This window comes from Pagrus major, chromosome 18 (genome assembly GCF_040436345.1).
Source record: "Pagrus major chromosome 18, Pma_NU_1.0".
NCBI classification, from domain to species: domain Eukaryota; kingdom Metazoa; phylum Chordata; class Actinopteri; order Spariformes; family Sparidae; genus Pagrus; species Pagrus major.
The window spans coordinates 30273685-30293798 of record NC_133232.1 but is presented as its reverse complement, the minus strand read 5'-3'; the positions used below and the strand labels follow the sequence as shown (position 1 = coordinate 30293798).

General features: G+C 41.6%; 1 protein-coding gene across 1 annotated transcript in view; it reads left to right on the top strand.

The window, feature by feature from the left end:
• The first annotated feature begins 12209 nt into the window (after positions 1–12209).
• Positions 12210–20114, top strand: part of drp2 (dystrophin related protein 2) — a 94637-nt gene continuing 86732 nt past the window's right edge. The window contains exon 1 of the mRNA XM_073487037.1: positions 12210–12313. Coding sequence (XP_073343138.1) covers positions 12267–12313 — 47 coding nt within the window. The 5' untranslated portion in view covers positions 12210–12266. The remainder of the gene's footprint in view (positions 12314–20114) is intronic.

Genomic DNA, 20114 nt, shown 5'->3' with positions numbered 1-20114 from the left:
TTCATTAGTCATGAACATAATTGAACGGATGAATCTTAAGGTGGATATTTGCATCCAGCCTGCACGCACGCACACACACACACACACACACGCACGCACGCACGCACGCACGCACGCACGCACACACACACACACACACACACACACACACACACACACACGCACACAGTTTGAAATACGTTCTGGTTAAACAAGCCGTATGTGAGATTGCATGTGGTCTTTCAGATTTCATTAAGGTTGCACAGCTGTAAATTCAATTTTCTTGAAAAAGGAGACAGCAGGAGGGCCAGAGATAACTGTATGAAATAAAAATGGAGAGTGTTCACAACCGGCTCATTAGGATGCTGTCTGTACTGGTGGCATCAACCAAACAGCTTTGTAAAGTGGACATTTGCCCGTGATCTATTTCTTGCTGGGAGGGCTGTTTGAAGCAGAGACCACGCAGGGAACGTTTCAGAAATAACTCCTTCTTTCTCTTATAACTTCTCTTATGCTTCAAATAAGTCAAGAAATCTGTCAGTGAAGGCTGTTTAGATCATTTCAGCATTTTTCAAAAACAAATCAACTTGTTTTCCACAAATGGCAGAGTTGTGAGCTGGAGAAGTTATTAAGAGTTGTCCTGAGTTTTTGAGGTAAAAGTCAATTTTTGCATATGTTAGGACACTGCCAGGCGGAGGAGTTTGCACAGTTTGAAAGGGCAGGAAGCTCCTGAGGCTAAATCATCAGTGAAAACAGAAAAAACTGTTAATTTTTCAATCTAAAGTAAAACATCAGAAGGCTGTTTAAAAACTCAAAGCTCGAATCAATATTTTTACATTAATAATAACCTAGAATGTGAAAGGTGTTTCTACTAATGACAAACCCCTAGAAGCTAGTTTGCATCATCTCTATAGAGCTTTTTTTAAGCCTCTTTCAGCTCATTGTTTTGGTTGTGTGGCCTCTTTACTGTCTTCCTTCACTCTCACCGCTCTGAGATGTTTCCAGATGCTGCAGCCAGCTGTTTTTTTGTAACGAAGCTCAGATAAACCAACTGTACAATATCTGATCAGCACCAAATGGCAAAGTTAGCAACTAGCCGGTCAACCCTAATCGTACATTTCTACAAACCATGGATATGTTGAAACTTTACATTTCTTTATGTTTATTGTTGTGCTCCGGTTAAGTTCAGGCACAAAACCCACTTGGTCAGGGTTAGGAAAAGATCGTGCTTGGGCTTGAAATATCTGTTTTGGTTGCCACAACGACAGCTGGAGATGTTCCGACTCCTTGTCGAAAAACCCAGTTTTGTTGCCACAAGCACGACTGTTACGTTAAGGGGAGGCCCAAATTGTAAGAAGGTAAAAGTGAGATGAAATACCTTGGAGATCAGTGACCCTTCCAGTATATTGGCATGTAAGATGGCAGATGGCTCGAGAGAGAGAAAAATGACACTTGATTCTAAAAAAATCATGAATTTAGGTGATTTTAATTGGACACAGGTTAAATTTCAAACTTGTTTTAGCACAATAAAACTTTATTTCTATAATTAAATGATAGAACTCAACAAAAAATCCTTAATAAGATGGAGATTTTCACATTTGCTGTTCACTGTGATTGAAGGATTTCAGTGAGGCTCTGTCCAGCCCTACAGTGTCATCTGAAAAGGGCCAAAGTAGGACAGTTCACAAACCAGCATGCGTACACACACAAACTACCACAGAATACTATTTCAGACAGTCCGCTGATGCTTCACTGCTGCTCTCGAGGCACTTCACTCACCATGAATGAAAAGCATCACTATTATTCACCTGATGCCAGAACCAACACAATGAGCGTCCTATAAAGCGCTCACATAACACTTCCCCACTTCCACCTCCAGCAATAATGATGTTAATGTCAGCTGAGCTCTTATTTCACCGCCGAGTTCCCGCTTCAAAGCCGTAATTTTGAAGCTCCATGTAAATATCAATAAGTGTGTGGATGGCATGTTTGCTCCGGGGGGAAATGACTTTGTCATTGGAAAGATAATAGAGTAAAAAGGGTAATGAAATATCTGGTTGGAGGGCAAAGCACCGCGAGCGTGACAATGTGTGGTCGTGATGGGAGTACAGGAGAAAGATGGCAGCGGGGGGGGGGGAGTGAAAGTCTTTCCATGCTCCTGCTGCTCTGTTTGGTGCTTCCAATCACAAATCACGGTGCCACATGTCGGCAGACAAAAGGAGTCAAGCTTGGAAGGGATGCAGCAATGTATCAGGGGGGGAAGAGTATCAGGCTGACAGCTGCCTGAGCTCAACAGGGAGGTATATGGAGGGTAGAGCTCATGTAGTTGGTGTTGACTGTGTGCTTTTTCTTTTCTTACAGTAAACGTGTTTCTCTGTGCATGCCTACTATTTAAGAGACGATAATTAAGAGTGCCTATGTGGATATGTGTGTCGTTGCATGTGTGCTGTGTCATTGAAGCTCCTCCAGCTCCTCCAGCAGTGTGTGACGGTTGCAGCTGCGAGGGGAAGCTCAGCTCGCTCATCCTGCATCAACAGCAGAGAGGCACAGAGAGCTGAAGGGTTTGTGTGTGTGTGTTTGTGTGTGTGTGTGTGTGTGTGTGTGTGTGTGTGTGTGTGTGTGTGTGTGCCTTCTAACTGGTGGCGGTGTAGGGGCTGTGGGACAGCGGGAAAGAGCAGCAGGGAGGCAGTGGTCCAACCTCCACTAACCCCCATCAGGCACAAAGCCAAGAGCCTGTTACTGAAACATTTACACACACACACACACACACACACACACACACACACACACACACTCACTAACATGCATACACACACACACTTACAAGAATGTACACTTGTATCGACTCGTATCTACCAGCAGGCCTCCTGGACACTGACACTCATTGCTGAGTCATTGTTGGCTTGGCATTTATTTCTTGAAGTTAAATCAGTGTTTGGCACATTCTGTGAAGCCCGGCCGCTGAGATCTCGGCGTCCGTATCAGCGCTCGCCAGTTCTGTTGGACAGTGCATAATGGCTTTATCACTTCTGTTAAGTGTTGTAATTGTGGGTGTAAAAAGCATTACAAATCGGTTTTGGCTTTATCCGGCCGACAGAAGGATGTGTTCGCAGTTACTGTACGGAATTAGTTCCATTTCAGTACAATCACTCCATCTGCCACATGTAAATTTTAATATGAATGTCTAATCTCTGCGAAGGAAACGTCCCTGAGAAAAAACGTCTTGGCTGGACCAAGTGAGTCACCCCTTATCCTTTCTCAGCGGTGGCAAAAATACACACATTCTTTACTCAAGTAGAAGAACTGACTCCACTTCTTTACTCAAGTAAAAGTAATAAAGTACAGGCTGTGAAATGTATGAAAGTGAAAGGCCATTTCTGTGCAAAGCTAACTGAACCTCATGCCACATTATCAAATCGACTGTTAAACCTAAAGGTAGAATCAGTAGGATTTGTCCGAACTGTTCGTAAATGCACCACAAAGATAGCTGATTTTTGAGTCTCATTCCCAGGATGTCAAATACTGACAATTTGGGTTGGTCAAGCATCTTGAGCACAGCTGAAAATTGAGAAAATTATGAAATCCAGGCTGCAGGGTCTCTGCCGATACGAGACATTAAAACGCCTCTTCTCCCTATCCGAGTCTCCCTCTATGTCTGTTTCTGCCTTATTACGTTGTTTCGTCTCGCTGCTGTACATCTGAACTGGCAGCGTGCAATGAAGCAAAATGAAAGTAATTGATAATTCTACTCAGATATATTAAAACTGAAGTAACAACCCTGTTTTGTATTTGTACCCTGTTACTTCCCACTTCTGTCCTTTCTATTTTACCACCTGAGAGTCCTGCAAGGCCATAACCTGTGATGGTCGGGCCTGCAGGGAGAATTTTCTTTGATTTAAGGTGTTACAAACAGAAAAAGAACCCCTTATCTAGATTAGATTATTCTGTCTGTACTGAACTTGGCACATCTGCACTTTCATACAGTGCACCTTTCACAAGGTAAACGTGATTTGGACACATTACCATCAGATCAGACATTAAACTGATTAGATTCCAAACTTTTTTCATGAAGAATGGAATCAGTTTAAATAGTCAAAGTCCTGCTTTTATGCCTCTCGGCACAAAAACTTAATTGAAAATTAAGCGTGTCACAAGCGACACTGTGTCAGCTAGGTTACACTGCAGGTCATAATGTATCTCAAAAGACTTCCAAAAGAGAGTCGTCAAGCAGTGAAGATGACTTTGTGGTCCTCATTTCACTTCTTGAACAAAGAACAAGAAAAAAATGAGTCCATCCAATCCTGAAAACAAGACAAGAGCAAGGAGCGTTTCATCTGCTGATAAAGGACCCATTTCCACACGCCAGCTGGACCTGAACAGCAGCTGGCAGTATGGTATGCTTACATGCTGTAGGTGTAATGTTTATGTTCAGCGTCTTCATTTAGTGTATCAGCATGCATTTACTACCACACACTAAACACAAAGTATAGCTGAGGCTGATTGAATTGTCATCAGATTAACACGTATGTGGTTTAAACCAAAGCTTTGAGTGGATGAAGTACAATTTCTTCCTGATTATGGTGCTAAATGAAAACTCATTCATGTTTGGAGGAGATCCAACTCCTACCAAAGGCAGTGAAGAGAAGAGTGAAAACATCTTTTTCATTGAGAAAAGCCCTCAGTGCCGTTCTTTGCTCTTCTTTCAATGAAATATACACTTCAGCTCTGGTATGACTGATGCTTGCAGCATGGAGCTAACCTCTTAAGGAGCTGCCATTGTTGTTTGGTGACCGACCGTCACTTCTTTCGCTGGGTCTTCACACTTAAATCACGCCTGTAGCAGCCGTCTCTAGCTGGCAGTAGTTTAGTTAAGGATGCTGATTGGTTTGACCCCAAGTGCAGAGCTTTGAGTGAGATCACAAGATCAGATTTTGCAAATGCAGCTGCCTCACAATGTCTTTCTTTTGGGGTATTAGCACTTTTGCAAGTCTGTACTTACTTGTACTTGTAATATATCTACTCAGTTATCAGATTTTCAGTACTCATTCCCCCGCTGGTGTTCGGCCACAAGCGCATAGCCTGAAGACTCGCAGTGTGAAATCCACCCAACAGCTGTTGAGATAGTTCATGTGTCACAGAATGCTATAGAAAAAGTCAGGAGGTCACCAAAGTCGGAAGGATTGATTCTCTCTGAAACATCAGTGTGTGTCAGAAATATCGTGACAACTCATCCAACAGCGCATGAGATATTTTAGTCTGGACTAAAGTGGGCGACTGAGCGATTGACAGTTCGACGTCGCTGCTAAGTGTGGCTAAAATCCAAAAGAAAAATGGAAACTAACACTGAGAAGAGATGAACCTACACTCTCTGTTCATCTTTTTAAATCCGTTCACATAATCCTTCCTGCCTTGTTGTTTATTTACATGCTGCATATTTCCTTGTTGTACTCTCACTGCGTTATTATTAGTTGTGTATACGTTGGGAGGATGCTTTAGGAATGCAAGAGTGAAAATAACAAATTCATTCAGGAATTCATTCCCAGAACCATTAGTGCAGGTTTTCTCGGCACTGGTCAGAGTGTGTGTGTGTGTGTGTGGGTTGAAGGACATCAGGCTGATGGCCTTTTCTTCTCCGTTGGTCTTGGGCAGTGGGGGACCATGTAGGTGTGAGCAGGAATGTGCAAGGACAAAGATGTCTTTGACCAAGAGAGAAATCTCTGCTTATTAGGTCATCCATTTCTCCTCATGCCTGTGTATGTCTTCCCATCCATAACCCCTCCCTGTGTTTCTCTGCTTCTTTTCGTCCCTCTCTGCCAAGCCAATCAACAGACAGGGTAAATAATGTCAACACTCAGTTACCTTTAGTGACAGCGCGAGACTGGAAGTGAGGCTGGAATCGAAACAGCGCAGCAAGTCTGTCCTATTAAGGTAGGCTGTACACATTGTGAAAGACTTGCATTTATCTGCAGAGCTCCAGTAATGAGAGTAAATCCTAGCTATCTTATTGCTTCTCAGGGATATCTCGGCTGCAGTCTTGATTCCTTCAGATTAATATCAACGTGTAGACATGCTGTAGCGGCACTTTGATGCTCTGAAGCTCTATCTGCACGGCTGAACTGTCTTTTCTCTTTTGCTCTGAAACCCTAGTAAAGCTCTGTGTGCTATCTTTTATCATCCTCAACTCCTTTGATTTGAAATTCACATGTTGGCTGGAAAATGTCTTTCCAGGTTGCTTTAGTTCCAGTGGTCAATGAAAGGGGAGGAAGAGGCATGTGAGACTAGATTTGAAAAAAAGAGAGAACAAGAGTAGATATTCTATCCGTACCGTTCGCATAATTGGCCAATTTCAAAAGCGAGAAGCCATGCTGTATGTAGGAAACAGCCGTGAGTACATGGAAGTGAGGGCCGTAGTCATAGCAGCAAGATGAATATTGTCTGTGTCACTTTGTGGCATGTCAGTGAAATCTCTGCTGGTTTTTCAGCATCTTTGGAAAACACGCAGTACATTCGCTCGACTGAGCACCGCCACATCCGATCAAGGCCGTAAATAATGCATGTTTAAAGCTTGACTCATGTTCTTGAAGTTTAAAGTGGGAGACAGACCCACCTAGTCTTCCACTGTGGGCTGATACGCCTGCATGATGCAGATGTACGCCAACGAGACGGATAATGGAGACATTTGCATGACATGATTTTGGGAGACATCATTTCCCCATTGTGGCGGCTTTAAATGTGTCATGCAGCAAAAAATATCAGAACTGATTGTCTTTTTTAAATATTTAAGTTTATAAATACAAACCTGCAGCTTATGGCTTTCTGTGAAAACCTGCTAGTACTGTTTGAGAAAAAGTTGAAGACGAAAAGATTCGAGGTCGCAGACAGGGCTGTCTGTCACTCAGTTCCCTCTTCACTCCAGAAACAAACCTCTCTCAGAGCTATCTTTCACCCTCGGGGTATTCCCCTTGGTGTTTGCAGTGGCGTGGTTGATGGTTGTCATTGTTCAATTCCATTTCACATCTTGAAGAGGCAGCTCTCCAAAGCAAACAAACAATCATTCTGCTCTTAAACTTCATTGTGTCGTGCGGAGCCTCCGCAGCCTCGCTCGCATTCACTCCCAGGATTTATTCACAAACACAGGAGTGGAGTGAATCAAATCTGTTCACAGGATAGAGAGGCATTTACCTGATTATTTTTAGAGGTAGTTGAGCTCAAGTGAGGTCCTGGAAGCACTAACAGTATTCAGAGTCACACGTGACCTCTGATTACCAGCGAAGGGAAAGAGACAGTGAAAGCAGGAGAGAGTGGGAGGGATGTGCAGGGTATTGCTGATTCATACAACACTCACCTCCACTAACAGGAGCTGTCTGAGGAAGAAAAGGGAGGGGACGAAGGGAAGAGATAACGGGAGACAGCAGTGGGAACGGGATGATGATGATTCATGTGAAATAGAAAAGGGAAAAAAAAAATCCCATCCGGCCAATCCGTGGTGATGTGGTCTGTAGAACAAACTAGAAAAGGGAGAGAGAAGACTGAATATATGTACAGAGGAGGAGGAGGAGGGTGACGAAAAAGATTGGGGATGAGTATGCTGAGTCTTTCTCTCTCACTTGGGAGTTGTTCACTCAAATGTTGACACTGCAACAAAAGTTCCTTCCTCATGGTTCACTCTACGCTCAATTTGTTTCAGACAAACCACCTGAGCTCCAGAGAGAGGTGCTCGATATGAGTTAGTGAGTTACACACATTATCCCCTCAATGGTTTGTTTTGATACGAAGCAGGTTTTTAATTATGAGCCTCTACAAATTGGTAGAGATGTCTATTTACACTCTACTTCAATGAATAAAAAGGCTGCTTTCAGCAATTTTACATGTTTCCATGCATGCAGCCATGTCACTGCAGCAGCTATCATGGCACATTTAAGCAACAAACTAAAAGCAGTACTTGTAAACTGGACAGGACGAAGGAAACTCTCCAGAGAAAACAGAATTAAACCTTCAGCTTCTGAAATAAACATTTTTTAGACAGTTCTGATGGAGCTCAGGATTACCAGGAGGACGGCTGCTTTACTCCGAAATATTTCACTATATTGATGATGGGATGAATATAGATCATTAATAAACATTAGATCCTGACTGATCCTGTCGCCTCTCTTAATGAAGAGACACACATAGTTTTCTACATAGAGTTCCAGTTGTGATCATGTATAGTAAAATACTCCTTATTGGCCAATTGTAGGTACTAATTTAATAAAAAGAACAAAAGATAAACTGTAATAATCAAAGTAAATAAAAATATATCATAAAATATAATCATTCAATAATGGTACAAAAGTTAACAACACAAGACCTAAATAAATAAATAAATAAATGTGCATTTATTTCAAAAGTCGTAGACACTCACTCACAGGTGGATCAGTATAAAGTTTTATTAGGATAAGCGAGGCTTCTTCTGCTGGCGTACGAGTGAATGAATTTCAGTGTTTGTGCATCCAAGCTGCATGACCTGGAACAGAGTTTCATCTGTAGGCCTGTTTTCCTCTTTTCACTTGATGCGTTTCATTGTTGAAGAGCTCGTCTCGCTGATGTAAGTACTCCCAAACATGCTGGCCATTGAAAGAGCAAGATCCCTGAGGAGTGGAAAGTGGGTCTCGGATAGTAGTCTCCAAAATGAAATTCCACTCTCTTTGCGCTTTTCTTGAAAGACGGGGTCTGACTGTAGCTGCAACTCTGGGGGTTTCTCACTGACATCAGCAGAGAGTGGGTCAGTGAATAACACAAGTCCTGATTGCATGAAGCAGAAATCTTGAAAGCGGCGCTTGAACTGCTGCAAAAGTGTTTTTATGTCTGCTCTATAATTGAGAAATGTTTTCTTTCTACATCCGGGGACGTCTTTGGACATCTCTTCACAAGTGGGAACAATTTGAATGTTGAATGGTCGGATGAAAAGCCAGTGAACGAGGCTGATTTACACTGAACTTCATTCATGTGACCATAGGGATCCGGCACAGTTTGGCCTCTTTCCTGAAACTGTATATTCATGTGATGAAGAAGAGAGATAACGTCCACAAGGAACTGCATGTCATAGAGAAAATATGCATGAGTTTACTGCACTAGAGGTGCAATATTTAAGAATTGAGTTAATTTTTTTACTTTTGGATGTTTTCAACAATATTTTTTTAGACATTTTAATAGACACAATGAATCAATACCAAAAAAAAAGCTCTACCAGTCGATATACCATTTCTTGATATGGGATGTAAACACCAACACTCCCATTGTCCCAGAGCTCCCAGTCTGGACCGTGAGCAGCATGGCTAACTGAGCTAACTAGTTAACCGCAAATACAGTTAGCAGCAGTAAGCGGAGTATGAATTCGACCAGGTGGCCAATTCTTACATATTCCCCCCTAAACCAGGAAATACACTTAGTGATTTATTTCGCCGCTAACTTCCTGGATTGATGCCACCATTGATCCTGAAAACAGCAGTGCACCCTGGGAATTTATTTTATATCAACATACTCTGGCTGTAGAAGGTCAAGTAAAGAAAATCATTTTTTTCTACAAGATGTCACGTCTTAAAATGTGTTTTACCAAACAGCATTAAGTGGTTTCGGTTGTGTTTGCGTGTGTGCCGCTGTAGATGGATGACTGACTGCTGCTGTACAGGGCAGAGGTTGAGATCTCCAGCAGGGTAAAAGCCAGATTGACCAGTTTAAAGAAACAATGTGATAAGAGACTTCTGACCAAACACAAGGGAAGCTCATGCTCAGGGTGTGTGTGACTATGTGTATGTGTGTAAGGTGTTAGCTGAGAGGCCCAGCTGCTGCTGAGATAAAGGTTGTGAAATGAACAGAAAAGACAGGAAGCCTCTGACAGCCCAGTGACCAAACACTAGATTTATCCTGACCCGTGAACCTGGAAAAGCTTCTTCTGTCCTGAATACTCTGTGTGTGCGTTTGTGTGTGTGTGCCTGCCTTCTTGACATTGCCCCCCCTCCCAGCTCCATCAAGGGGATTGCACCTCTGCAAGTGTATCCTCAAATGCCCCTTCACTCAAGTCTGTGAGGAAAAAGGGGCTTTTTGTCTGTGTTTGTTTCCCTCAGTTTAATGGAATGGAATAATGGGCTAAAACTTCTGGTGTCTCATGACTCAGGTTTTCTATCCCCCACACACAGGATAAAGTTATTCAGTTTGACTCTAATTTGTTGACTGAGCTTCATATTTTTGAGCATTTTTTCGAGGCAGGTGAATTGTCTAGAGGTATATGTTCGCTGACTTGTTGTTCTGCCAATTTTGACCTATTAGATATCGGAAAGAAAACAGTCTATACATTTTCTTGCCCTGCACTTGACGTATTATTTGTTTTAAAGATTAATGTGTTTCCCCTTTCCTGGATCAGACCGAGACTCAAACCTGAAATTAACCTTTTTTTGCTTGAAGGCAGCAGAAACCAGCTGTAAACACATGATATTGTGGGCTATTGTGAAACATTGTTTATATATATATATATATATATATATATATATATATATATATATATATATATATATATATATATATATATATATATATATATATATATCTAAATATCCAGCAGTTGTGGAGAAACATTACCTTTCAATTGAAGTCATGTGCACATCACGAATTGTCTGTGGTTCAATCACTAGTTTGAAATTTTGGAACCAGTTTTCGAGGCAACCACCAGGAAATAACTGGTCCCAGACAAAAATTAGTCAGGAAATTGTGGATTTATACTATACTATAATCCATAGTATATACTATTTATACTATGGATTAAACAAACAAGTTATAAAGTGATAATTGACTAAGCTTTAGAGCTACTAGTGGGTGTATTCTATTAACTTCGGAGAGAGCTAGGCTAGCTGTTTCCTTGTGTGTCAGTCTTTGTGCTAAGCTAAGCTGACTTTCTCCTAGCTGCAGCCCAATATGAGACTTTATCAAGCTCTTCTTTACACTCTCGGCAAGAAAGAAATATAGAAATTGGCATTTTGTGTGACTTGGTGCCCCCCACAGTTATTGAGTGCAACACCACTGTCGTAAATACAAATCCCAGGTCTGTAACAGTTTGTCAGATGTAATGTAGGTGCTAACTACACACAAAACTCATTACGTCATGACACTGTTATGTCTTAAAAACTTGTATCTTGAAGTAAACTGTGATCCTACCCTCTCACTGAAGTTACACAGTGCAGAAACAAACCAGTAAAAATGGGAATAGTCTTCTGTATATGTGGCTCTAAGCCCATTCGCTCTAAGTGGGTGTTCAGACTGAAAACAGTTCGGCGTCAAAACAATGCAAGGTGCTGTGTATGTGGGGGCGTGTTGCTACAAGCACCTGTGAGAGTTTGAGTTAGTCTCTACAACACTACAACACTGCAGAGCAGTTTATAATATCAGGCAGGATTTTACAGGAAAGTTACTGTCACTGTAGCAATCAAAATGAAATGAAATGGACAAAATGGGACATCAGAAACTCTTGTGCCCACATCTTTACAGAGACCTGTCTCCACCACGACATCCCGGATCGAGCTGTTGCACTTGACGGGCGTACCGTGTTCTGAGCCAACAGGAAGAGGAAAGGTGGACTCTGTGTTGACGTCATTGATGCTTAGTGCTCAAACACAGTCAAAGTTGATAAGACAGTGTTTAGATGATGTCAGACTCTTAATGTGAAGCGTCTTATTGTCGCATTTGACATTCACCTAGTGTACCACAGGATTTGTACATGTTTATGTAAGTGTGTTTCGTTGTGTTGGACTGACCGATGCAGTGCCTCGAGGGATGATTTTGTTGGTGCAAAAGTTGAGCCAGGTTTAAATTTTTTTGTCAAGCGATACTGCATTTTCGTTTTGCTGGAGCTTTCTGCGTTGGTGTTTCTGCTGCTGAGCTAATGTCATTTTAACACAGCACAAATGTCCATGGATTGGGTCTGTGGGAGGAAGGGTGGTAGTGGTATGCACTTCTGTCTTCTATAGTGTCTTGTTTGATCCTCCTCCTGGGATCACCAAACCCATAAATGTTCAAATCCATCACAAATATTCACTATCAGCAGTCTCAATGCAAAAAATCTGAAAATCAGCCCTGAAAAACCCAAATTAGTTGACTGTCTTACTCACTTTCTTCCCTGTGTGCCTTTAGCTGCGGGGCGGCCCTCGTGGCCGGGATGCCACTGTGTGCCGTGCCAGTCCACAGTGGACGGTGACGGGCAGGAGGAGGGGACCGAGTGCAGGAGACTGAGAGGAGGCGGCTCGCACCAAACGGGAGAGATGAACCTCTGCTGGAACGAGATCAAACGAAAGTCCCACAACATCCGGTAAGGGAACATTCACAGCGGTGTTTACTGTAACAGTTTGGAGGGAATTATGTTTTCAGGGCCAAGATGCCTTTTGTATCCGAGAGAAGCAAAAGCAGCTGCATTTGGAAACTTGAGTAGAGATTGTTATGTGGTAACAATGGCTGTAAACTGCAGATTGCTTTTCTCCCTACTAGTTAGCTGTCTCAAAAGAAATAAAAATGCAAATTTTTCCCCGAGGGCAGTACTTGTGCAAAACTTGCCTGTTAGGAATGGACGATTGGTGTCTGGTGTCGCTGTTTGCAGCAAGTTCATTAACCTGAAGAGTTGGAGAGACCCCGCAGTTATAAAGGTTAAAGGTTCATTTATTTATCATTTTACAACACCGGGGTTTAAGACAAACCTCAGCTAAGATAAGATAAGAAAAGATAGGATAAGAGTAGATGAGATAAGGGAAGATAAGACCCGCTGACAATGGCAACAGATTGCACTATACCCTCACACATACTGCGCAGTGGTAACATTGCACATCCCTAATAGCCAACTTCTATCCTCCATACATATTGGTGTTGAGGAGCTTGATGGACATAGGCAGGAATGAATGTTTATAACGGTTCAGCTTGCACTTGGGAACCCTGAATCTTTCACCAGAAGGTAAGAGCTGGAACTCTGAGTGAAGAGCGTGTGTCGGGTACAACACTATTTTCAGCGCTTGTCTGATAACAGGCTGCTGATAGATTTGGAGCGACGGGTGATTTTTGACCCCCATAATTTTTCATGGCAGTCTGTACCAGACGAGCAGTCTGCGCCAGGGTCGTCATTGTGCCAACATACAAGCGGCAAGCAGTCTCTAGATTAAAAACATTTAGTTTAAAATTCGAGAAACAAGCATAAAAACAACATTAAACTGCAGCACAGACGAGAGTCAGTGCCGCGCCACCTCCCTCAAACCCTGCTACAAAAAAGAAAGAAAGAAAGACAGTTGAGTTGAACTGAGGAGGCTCCGAGCCTGAGGAATGAAGCTGCTCCGTAGTCTGGTGGTACAGCCTTTTCTGTGCTAGACGCAGCACTTAAAGATCCATAGTTTTTAGATGTTCGCATGCACCAACAGCACAGTAAAATCATAGCACGCCACCAGTTTTACATTTTATTGAAGTGTTTTCCCAAAAACATTCAGTATATCAGCGCTGTTGAGAGAGAGGGTTAACCTAACCCGCTGTCCTTCTCATGACTCCGGTTATAACGAAGTCAGTGACTGTCATTTAAACTCACACATTTGACGTCTAAAACTGCGAGGTTTGGACCTGCCGGGGCTCTCGGGATGTGATGTTTCTCACTTGCAGCTTTCTCGAGAACTGTTCCGAACTACTTCACACTCGACAATGCGCGTCCTTGGGTTCCCAGCAGTACACCCACCAAGTATGAAGTCAATCGAATGTCGAGAAAAATCGAAGGACAGAGCCAGAGACTCCTTCAATCTTAGTTAGATTACTTTGCAATGATACAGTACATCAGTTTCAGCTTCTCACAGGTTATTTGTCCAATGTCATGTTCTGGTTTGCTGAGATTTACTGAGTATTTCTTCGGCCACTCCAACTCCAACAATTTACTCGGAGAGACAAAACAGAACACAAAAGGCAAAACAACTTCCTGCGCCGCAGTGACCACATTTGGAAACAAATCCCTCTTTGCTGCAAATTATCCACTGTTTGCGCACCGACCCAGTTGGTAAAGAGATGTGTAATGGAACTGAAAAAAAGTGAGTCTGACGGGTTTTGGCTTAATCAAAGTTATCATTTTATACAGACTCTTAATTGCCGGGAAATTTGCACTTTTTCTAATTGAATAATAAGTGCAAACTGAACTTTTAATTGCTTTGGCAGTAGCCCTTTCGTGGTTGAATCTGTGGGGAAACGTAATGCTAATATGTGTTAAATTTATGTCCAGCCAGTGACACAGGGGAGTAGAGCCTAATGATGCGTAACATCTACATATACCACCTCTTTTCTTTGTTTGCTTTCCATTTTCCTGAGACCATTCTTCTTGTTGCCATTCACGGTCACTTTTCAGGCAATTAAAAAAGGAATTGTCTAATAACGTGCTGTCACACAATAATGCATATTTCAGTGCCCCTTCCAGTCAGCAGATTAATTATTGATATCACATGGGTTAACACTGCCACTGCACAAGTAACACTCCAGAGGTTTTCCAGTGCAAAACAATTAGAGGGAGCTCATGTTGTTCTTTGATGCTTAATTGGAAACTGTCCAGGCTGCTGCATCATTTCTGTTTCTCCAATTCAACTGGCATCCTGTTTAGAAAATTGGCCCCTTAATTGCTTACTTGACCCTAATGTATCTAGGAAGCGGGAGGGGGAGGTTAAGGAAGGATAGTTGTGAAATTGGTTAAGACAGTTTCCCCTGCAGTCCTGTGTAATGAGATCACTATGGATGGCCTGCAGTGGCTGTTTATACCCGAGCTGCACTCTGACTTCATCAGGCTGAGAGAGGACGGAGGGGGGAGGGAGGGATATAGGAAAGAGAGAGAGAGAAGGGACAGCTGGTATTAAATCATCACAGAGGAGAGATCTGATGCAGGGAAATGGGAGGGGAAGAGAGAAAGAACAATATAAGAATGAATGAGTGAGAAAGAGGTTGACTGAAAAGCTGTCTAACCTTGAGGGTAAGTGCTGTCCAGAGGAAACGTCTGACTGCGTTTAATGCCAGCGGCTGGACAAGAGCAGACGACTGGCCTTATAATGGCCTGTCTGGCACTGATTGACAGGTGGTTGAAGCTCTGTTGTAATAAAAGTCATGGCTGCTACCCTCTATCCTTCAAACTCTCACACGTTACACCTTACAGTATATTTTACCCTGACTGAAATTAAAGGGAAATTCAAGTGTTTATAAACCTGGATCCAGAATATTTGACATATTTTGGTGTTAGTTTGGATCTGAACTATGTGTGAAATGCAACATATATAATTTCTTGTGTTAGAGGTTTCTAAATCAAGGCAAAACAAAAGTAGCGTGGGATCATGGGAATTACTGTCTTCAATGTCCTCACTCTCTCATGTACGTGTGTACCCTTTCCTGGAGGTTTTAGTGAGAAGGGACCATATTTAACGCATTGTTACATGAACCTGTTAAGCCAGAGCCGAGCCCAACTTGCTAACATATAAGTGAAATATATAGTTTGGTACCTGAGGATTTTTTAAATGGCACAGATGGTGCCAAAATGTGCCAAAATGTGCCAAATGGCACATTTGGAGATTCCGCCTGAGTACTCCATACTTAAACTTCCAATTTTGCTCTGATTCACTTTATTAGCATAAAAGTTGGCAGAGGTAATGCTCAGATGTTTTGCTATGGTTTGCTCATTCTTCACTCTGATCATTCCTCAAGGATATTCATTCTTAAACTGTGATTTGTTTTGAGGCAGAAATAAAATCTTTTACTTATGTTGTGTGCCAACTCCATTTACTCAGACGCAGTGACATATATACCTATACTTACACATCTGAACAAATATTTCAAGTTTTCCCCTTTATCATGATACCTTGATTATTCAAATAGACCTCGTAGTTGCAGAGATACACTCACACTAATTACCAAGTAGAGACCCAAAATAGTCATTTTGTCAATGGAGTCTGGCAGCTGTGAAGACAGCGTTATAACAGCTGTTTTTGGACCTTACCCTATAACAAAAAGGTTTATCTCTGCAGGTAAGCTTTCCATTATGATGCTTGTCGTTGCCAAAAACAAACTTTTAGTGGATGTACTTTTTTACGGGTGCAGTTGCCCTCAGCCATTGCAACCCATTTTACAGCTGCTGGCTGAGACTATATGGACCAATTCCCAAACTTTTGGACCCATTAGTCATTTAGACACCAAAATATGTAAAAATATTCCCCACATTTGAAAATACTGGAATTAACCTTTAAGTGAAACTTCCTCTTGTACTTTGGTACTCATTCCTTATCAAGGTGAAGATTCTGCAGCCACGCTAGCAGCTCTGTGAGTCTGTGCTTTGAACTCAATGCTAACATCAGCATGCTAACAAGCTCACAGTGACAAAACTCCTGTGCTGTTGTTAAGTAGTTATAGTTTATTAATCTGACTTTGCTTGGATTAGCATTTCAGCATGCTGATAGTTGCTTAATAGTGCTAAACACAAAGTACAGATGTTCAGGCTGATAGGGATGTCATTATCTTTTTATTTTAGTATTTAAAGTATTTGACCTGGTGACCAAAGTGATGAGACGAGTATGAATGGAGGATTCATTTTCCTGGAACCGTGAATGTTTGTACCAAATGTTATGACAGTCGGTCCAGTAGATACCAAAATATTTTACTAGATAAGTGAAAACTTTGAACTGCTTGTGCTTCAGGAGGAAAAGTCTGGTTATGACCAAAGTCGGTAGGATCCATCCTCTGGGGACCGTGAATGTGTGATATAAACTGTGGACCAACACTGATAAACAGTTTTTCAAAAATGGAAAATGCTTTGAAAGCACCTACATGCTCCCATTCCTAAAAACACCCGGAGAATATAAAAAAATTAAGATAAGGAGTAAATAGCTCCTCTAAATGTTTACAGATGGCAGTGGCACAGGGAAATTTATCAGTGTGACGCAGCGCAGCTCAGCTAATTGGACTCAGCGCTGATAACAGAAGGTTAGGGGTTTGATCACTTTTATGGCATGTTGTATAGAAAGCAGGCAAATTCATTCCACTGTGAGCCAGTTAACACACACTCACCAGCTGTGTAGCATGTGTTACTGACTACCAAACAGTGCTTTGGTGCCATTGGCAAAAAAAAAACCTAGACATGCTGTTGTTATTGCCGTGTGCTTTGTGCTATATCAAGTTATGGTTTAATGTTTTATGCAGGATTTAGATAATAGCCCCAAACAAGTAGACCACAGCAGTGTATTGCACCGTGTCTATCATAATCACCGCTGAATGATTATGAATATATATAAAAGAGACATTTATTACCCCATGCATATTGCTGAGGCTGTCCAGCCATCTGCAACTACTGTTTTATCAAATTTAGTACGAGGGTGTGTGAGTTTGCACTGAATTTACTGTGCGATATAAAGACTGTGTGTTAGAAAAAGGTTGAGTTATTTTTGATGGCTGAGTTGCTCTCTCACTGGACAATCAGCTCATCATCTGGCCTTCCTTCTTCACTCCTGCTTTTGTGTCCATTCACTTAGACTGTACATGCCTGTTGACACCAGCTTATGTCAACTTCCTCCTGTCTTTTTTATCTAATCCAGGCTAACAGGCTGCAGGCTGTAACTTATTATTTACAGGACAGATGAGAGCAGTATAGATCTTCTCACCTCTTGGCAAGAAAATGGAACATAATATTTCCTAAAATCTTTAAAGTGTAACCTGTATTTTTCAACCTGGGGCCTATTTCCTATGTTTTTGTTTCTTTTGTGACTACCGGGGACAACATTTATTGAAATTGGTCCGGTATTGAGTGAGAGCACTGCAGCTGGCAGCAACAAAACAGGCTGCAGTGTCATCTTTACTTGTAATTGAACACGGTTAATGCACGTTCACTATAAGTGCTTGTTTTCGCCACTTGTTTCTGGCAACCAGTGTTTGTGTAGTTACTAAAAAAAAGTGATGTACCTCCCAGTGCTTGTTGCTTTTTAAAAAGAAGTGTAATTTTTAATTTTTTTTAATTTTCTGTAGTGAAAATAACTTGCTACACTGCTAGTTACATTGCTTTTGTGTTACACCACAGCAACACTTAATTGCCAGTTAAGACTGTAAAACCTCACATATGCCCACACATCAGCCCTTTCCTCTGGTAGTGTTACACTCAATACTGCTGATAACATTATTGAAACAAATTTCTACAGAGGCCTTTTTGTTAAAGAATAAGATTTGATTTTCTTTAACCAGAAACGGCCGCTATCACTCCCGCTAAAGCCTCCAGATTCCATTTGCAGAGACAGTAATTTTATCATCACAAATTTCATTCAAAGTTGACAGAAAACAAAGTAAAACTCACCAAAAACAGATTGGGGTTTTTCCTTTCACTGTTTCAACACTCACAAACTCTGGTCTGGTCTAAACAAACACTTAATTCACTTTGTAAGATGTGACAATATTGGAAGATGAGTGAGGGGGAGGGTGGACCTCAGAGAAGCAGCAGGGAAAACCAGCATGTAGAGGCAGAATATTTTCATATCTAATATGATGAATTCAGGATTTATTAAATCAGAGTTGATGATTGCTGGAACAGACAAAAGAAAACAAACTTTCCACAAGTGACGCTGCAAGCAAAGGCTGTTTTTTAGACTTAGTTGACATAAAAAGATGCCATTTTTAAATTCATGTTCTCGTCACATGATGATACAGGTGAAAATATAAACCTATCTATACCAACCAGTGATATTGCATGAAGTTACATATCAACAATACAAATATACACCTAATATATATACAGTATGATACACAAGAATATAAATAAGCTCCTCACAGCACAAAAACAAAAACAACATCAGGCTGGTGTCCATCATGATTTCAGTCTGGCTGGATCTGAATTGAGGATCTGGATTTTAAATAGGATGTCTGTAAAACTATTTTTAAAAGAACAGGAATTAACATTATCCATGAAAACTCATGAAGGAGGGGAACAACATACTGTGCATACACACCTGGAGTCAACTGAACATATATAGCTTCAGCAAACGGTTTTAAGGATACAATATGAATCACAGAAACAGCCCAAAAATATTATCGGACAGTATCAAAATCCACCCTGTTTTGATTTCAATTAAACTCTTGATGTGCGTGACTGCTATTTATTGACGCCGAAAGGACATAACAACACTGCTTTAACAATGATAACATTTCTGATTCTGTAGATGGAGTCTGGTTGCTTTTGCTGGAATTATAATGGCCATTTCTGGTTAAACAAAAAGGATCTTCTTCTTTAACAGAAAGGACTGTCTCTCTACCACTCCATAGAATAACAATCTGTTAGTGGCAAAAACAAGCACTTAAAGGGCACATACATACAGTCACCCACAGGGCCTACACAGCAGCCAGTCGTGCAGCTGCCGGCTGCAGTGCTCCGGCTCATCACAGGACCAAATTTCAAATATCGTTGTTGCAAATGCTCTCTGAGACAGGTTGAAAAATACCAAAGTTACCCTGAAACTGTTTCTTTAAGGTCAGCTAAATGGGATGTTCTCAATTTCTGCTCAGCTTAATTTAAGTGTTATCAGTGTGATCGAGGCGTATTTCCCCCGCAGAGACCAACTGTACTGAGTCCTATCCCTGCACTTCTAGCAGTCAAACACAAAACAGCTTGAAGCTGAATCATCACAAATTTCCCCCAGTGTACTATTAGCACAGAAAGCTGAGTCAGTTATAGGTATGAGCTCTTCAAATAGATTTTAAACGTAGCAGAGCTGATTATTGGTCACAATGTGAGGCTTTGTTGAGATTCAGGCCGCGCTGCATAGTAAGGTGCCCACTGTTTTGCACTGCAGGGAATGCCCACCGGGGTTGGTGTGGGTGTCTCAGTGGCATGTTATGAATTTATTTGCCGCATGGCTCAGATAACTGCAGAGAGCCAGACGCCCACGCTCAGCGTCTGTCTGAGGGCAAAGGGAGACCTCTGAGTCTGTTTTTGTCTCTGTCATTACCACAATGTTCCTATTCACCACCAGAATCTGTTGATACTGTTATCACTCAGGTTGTTCTTTTATTCCCATTCACTTTCTCATTTAGTCTCTGCTCTCCTCTTCCTCTCAGCTGTCATTATTTCTCTCTTGTAGGTATCCCTCCTC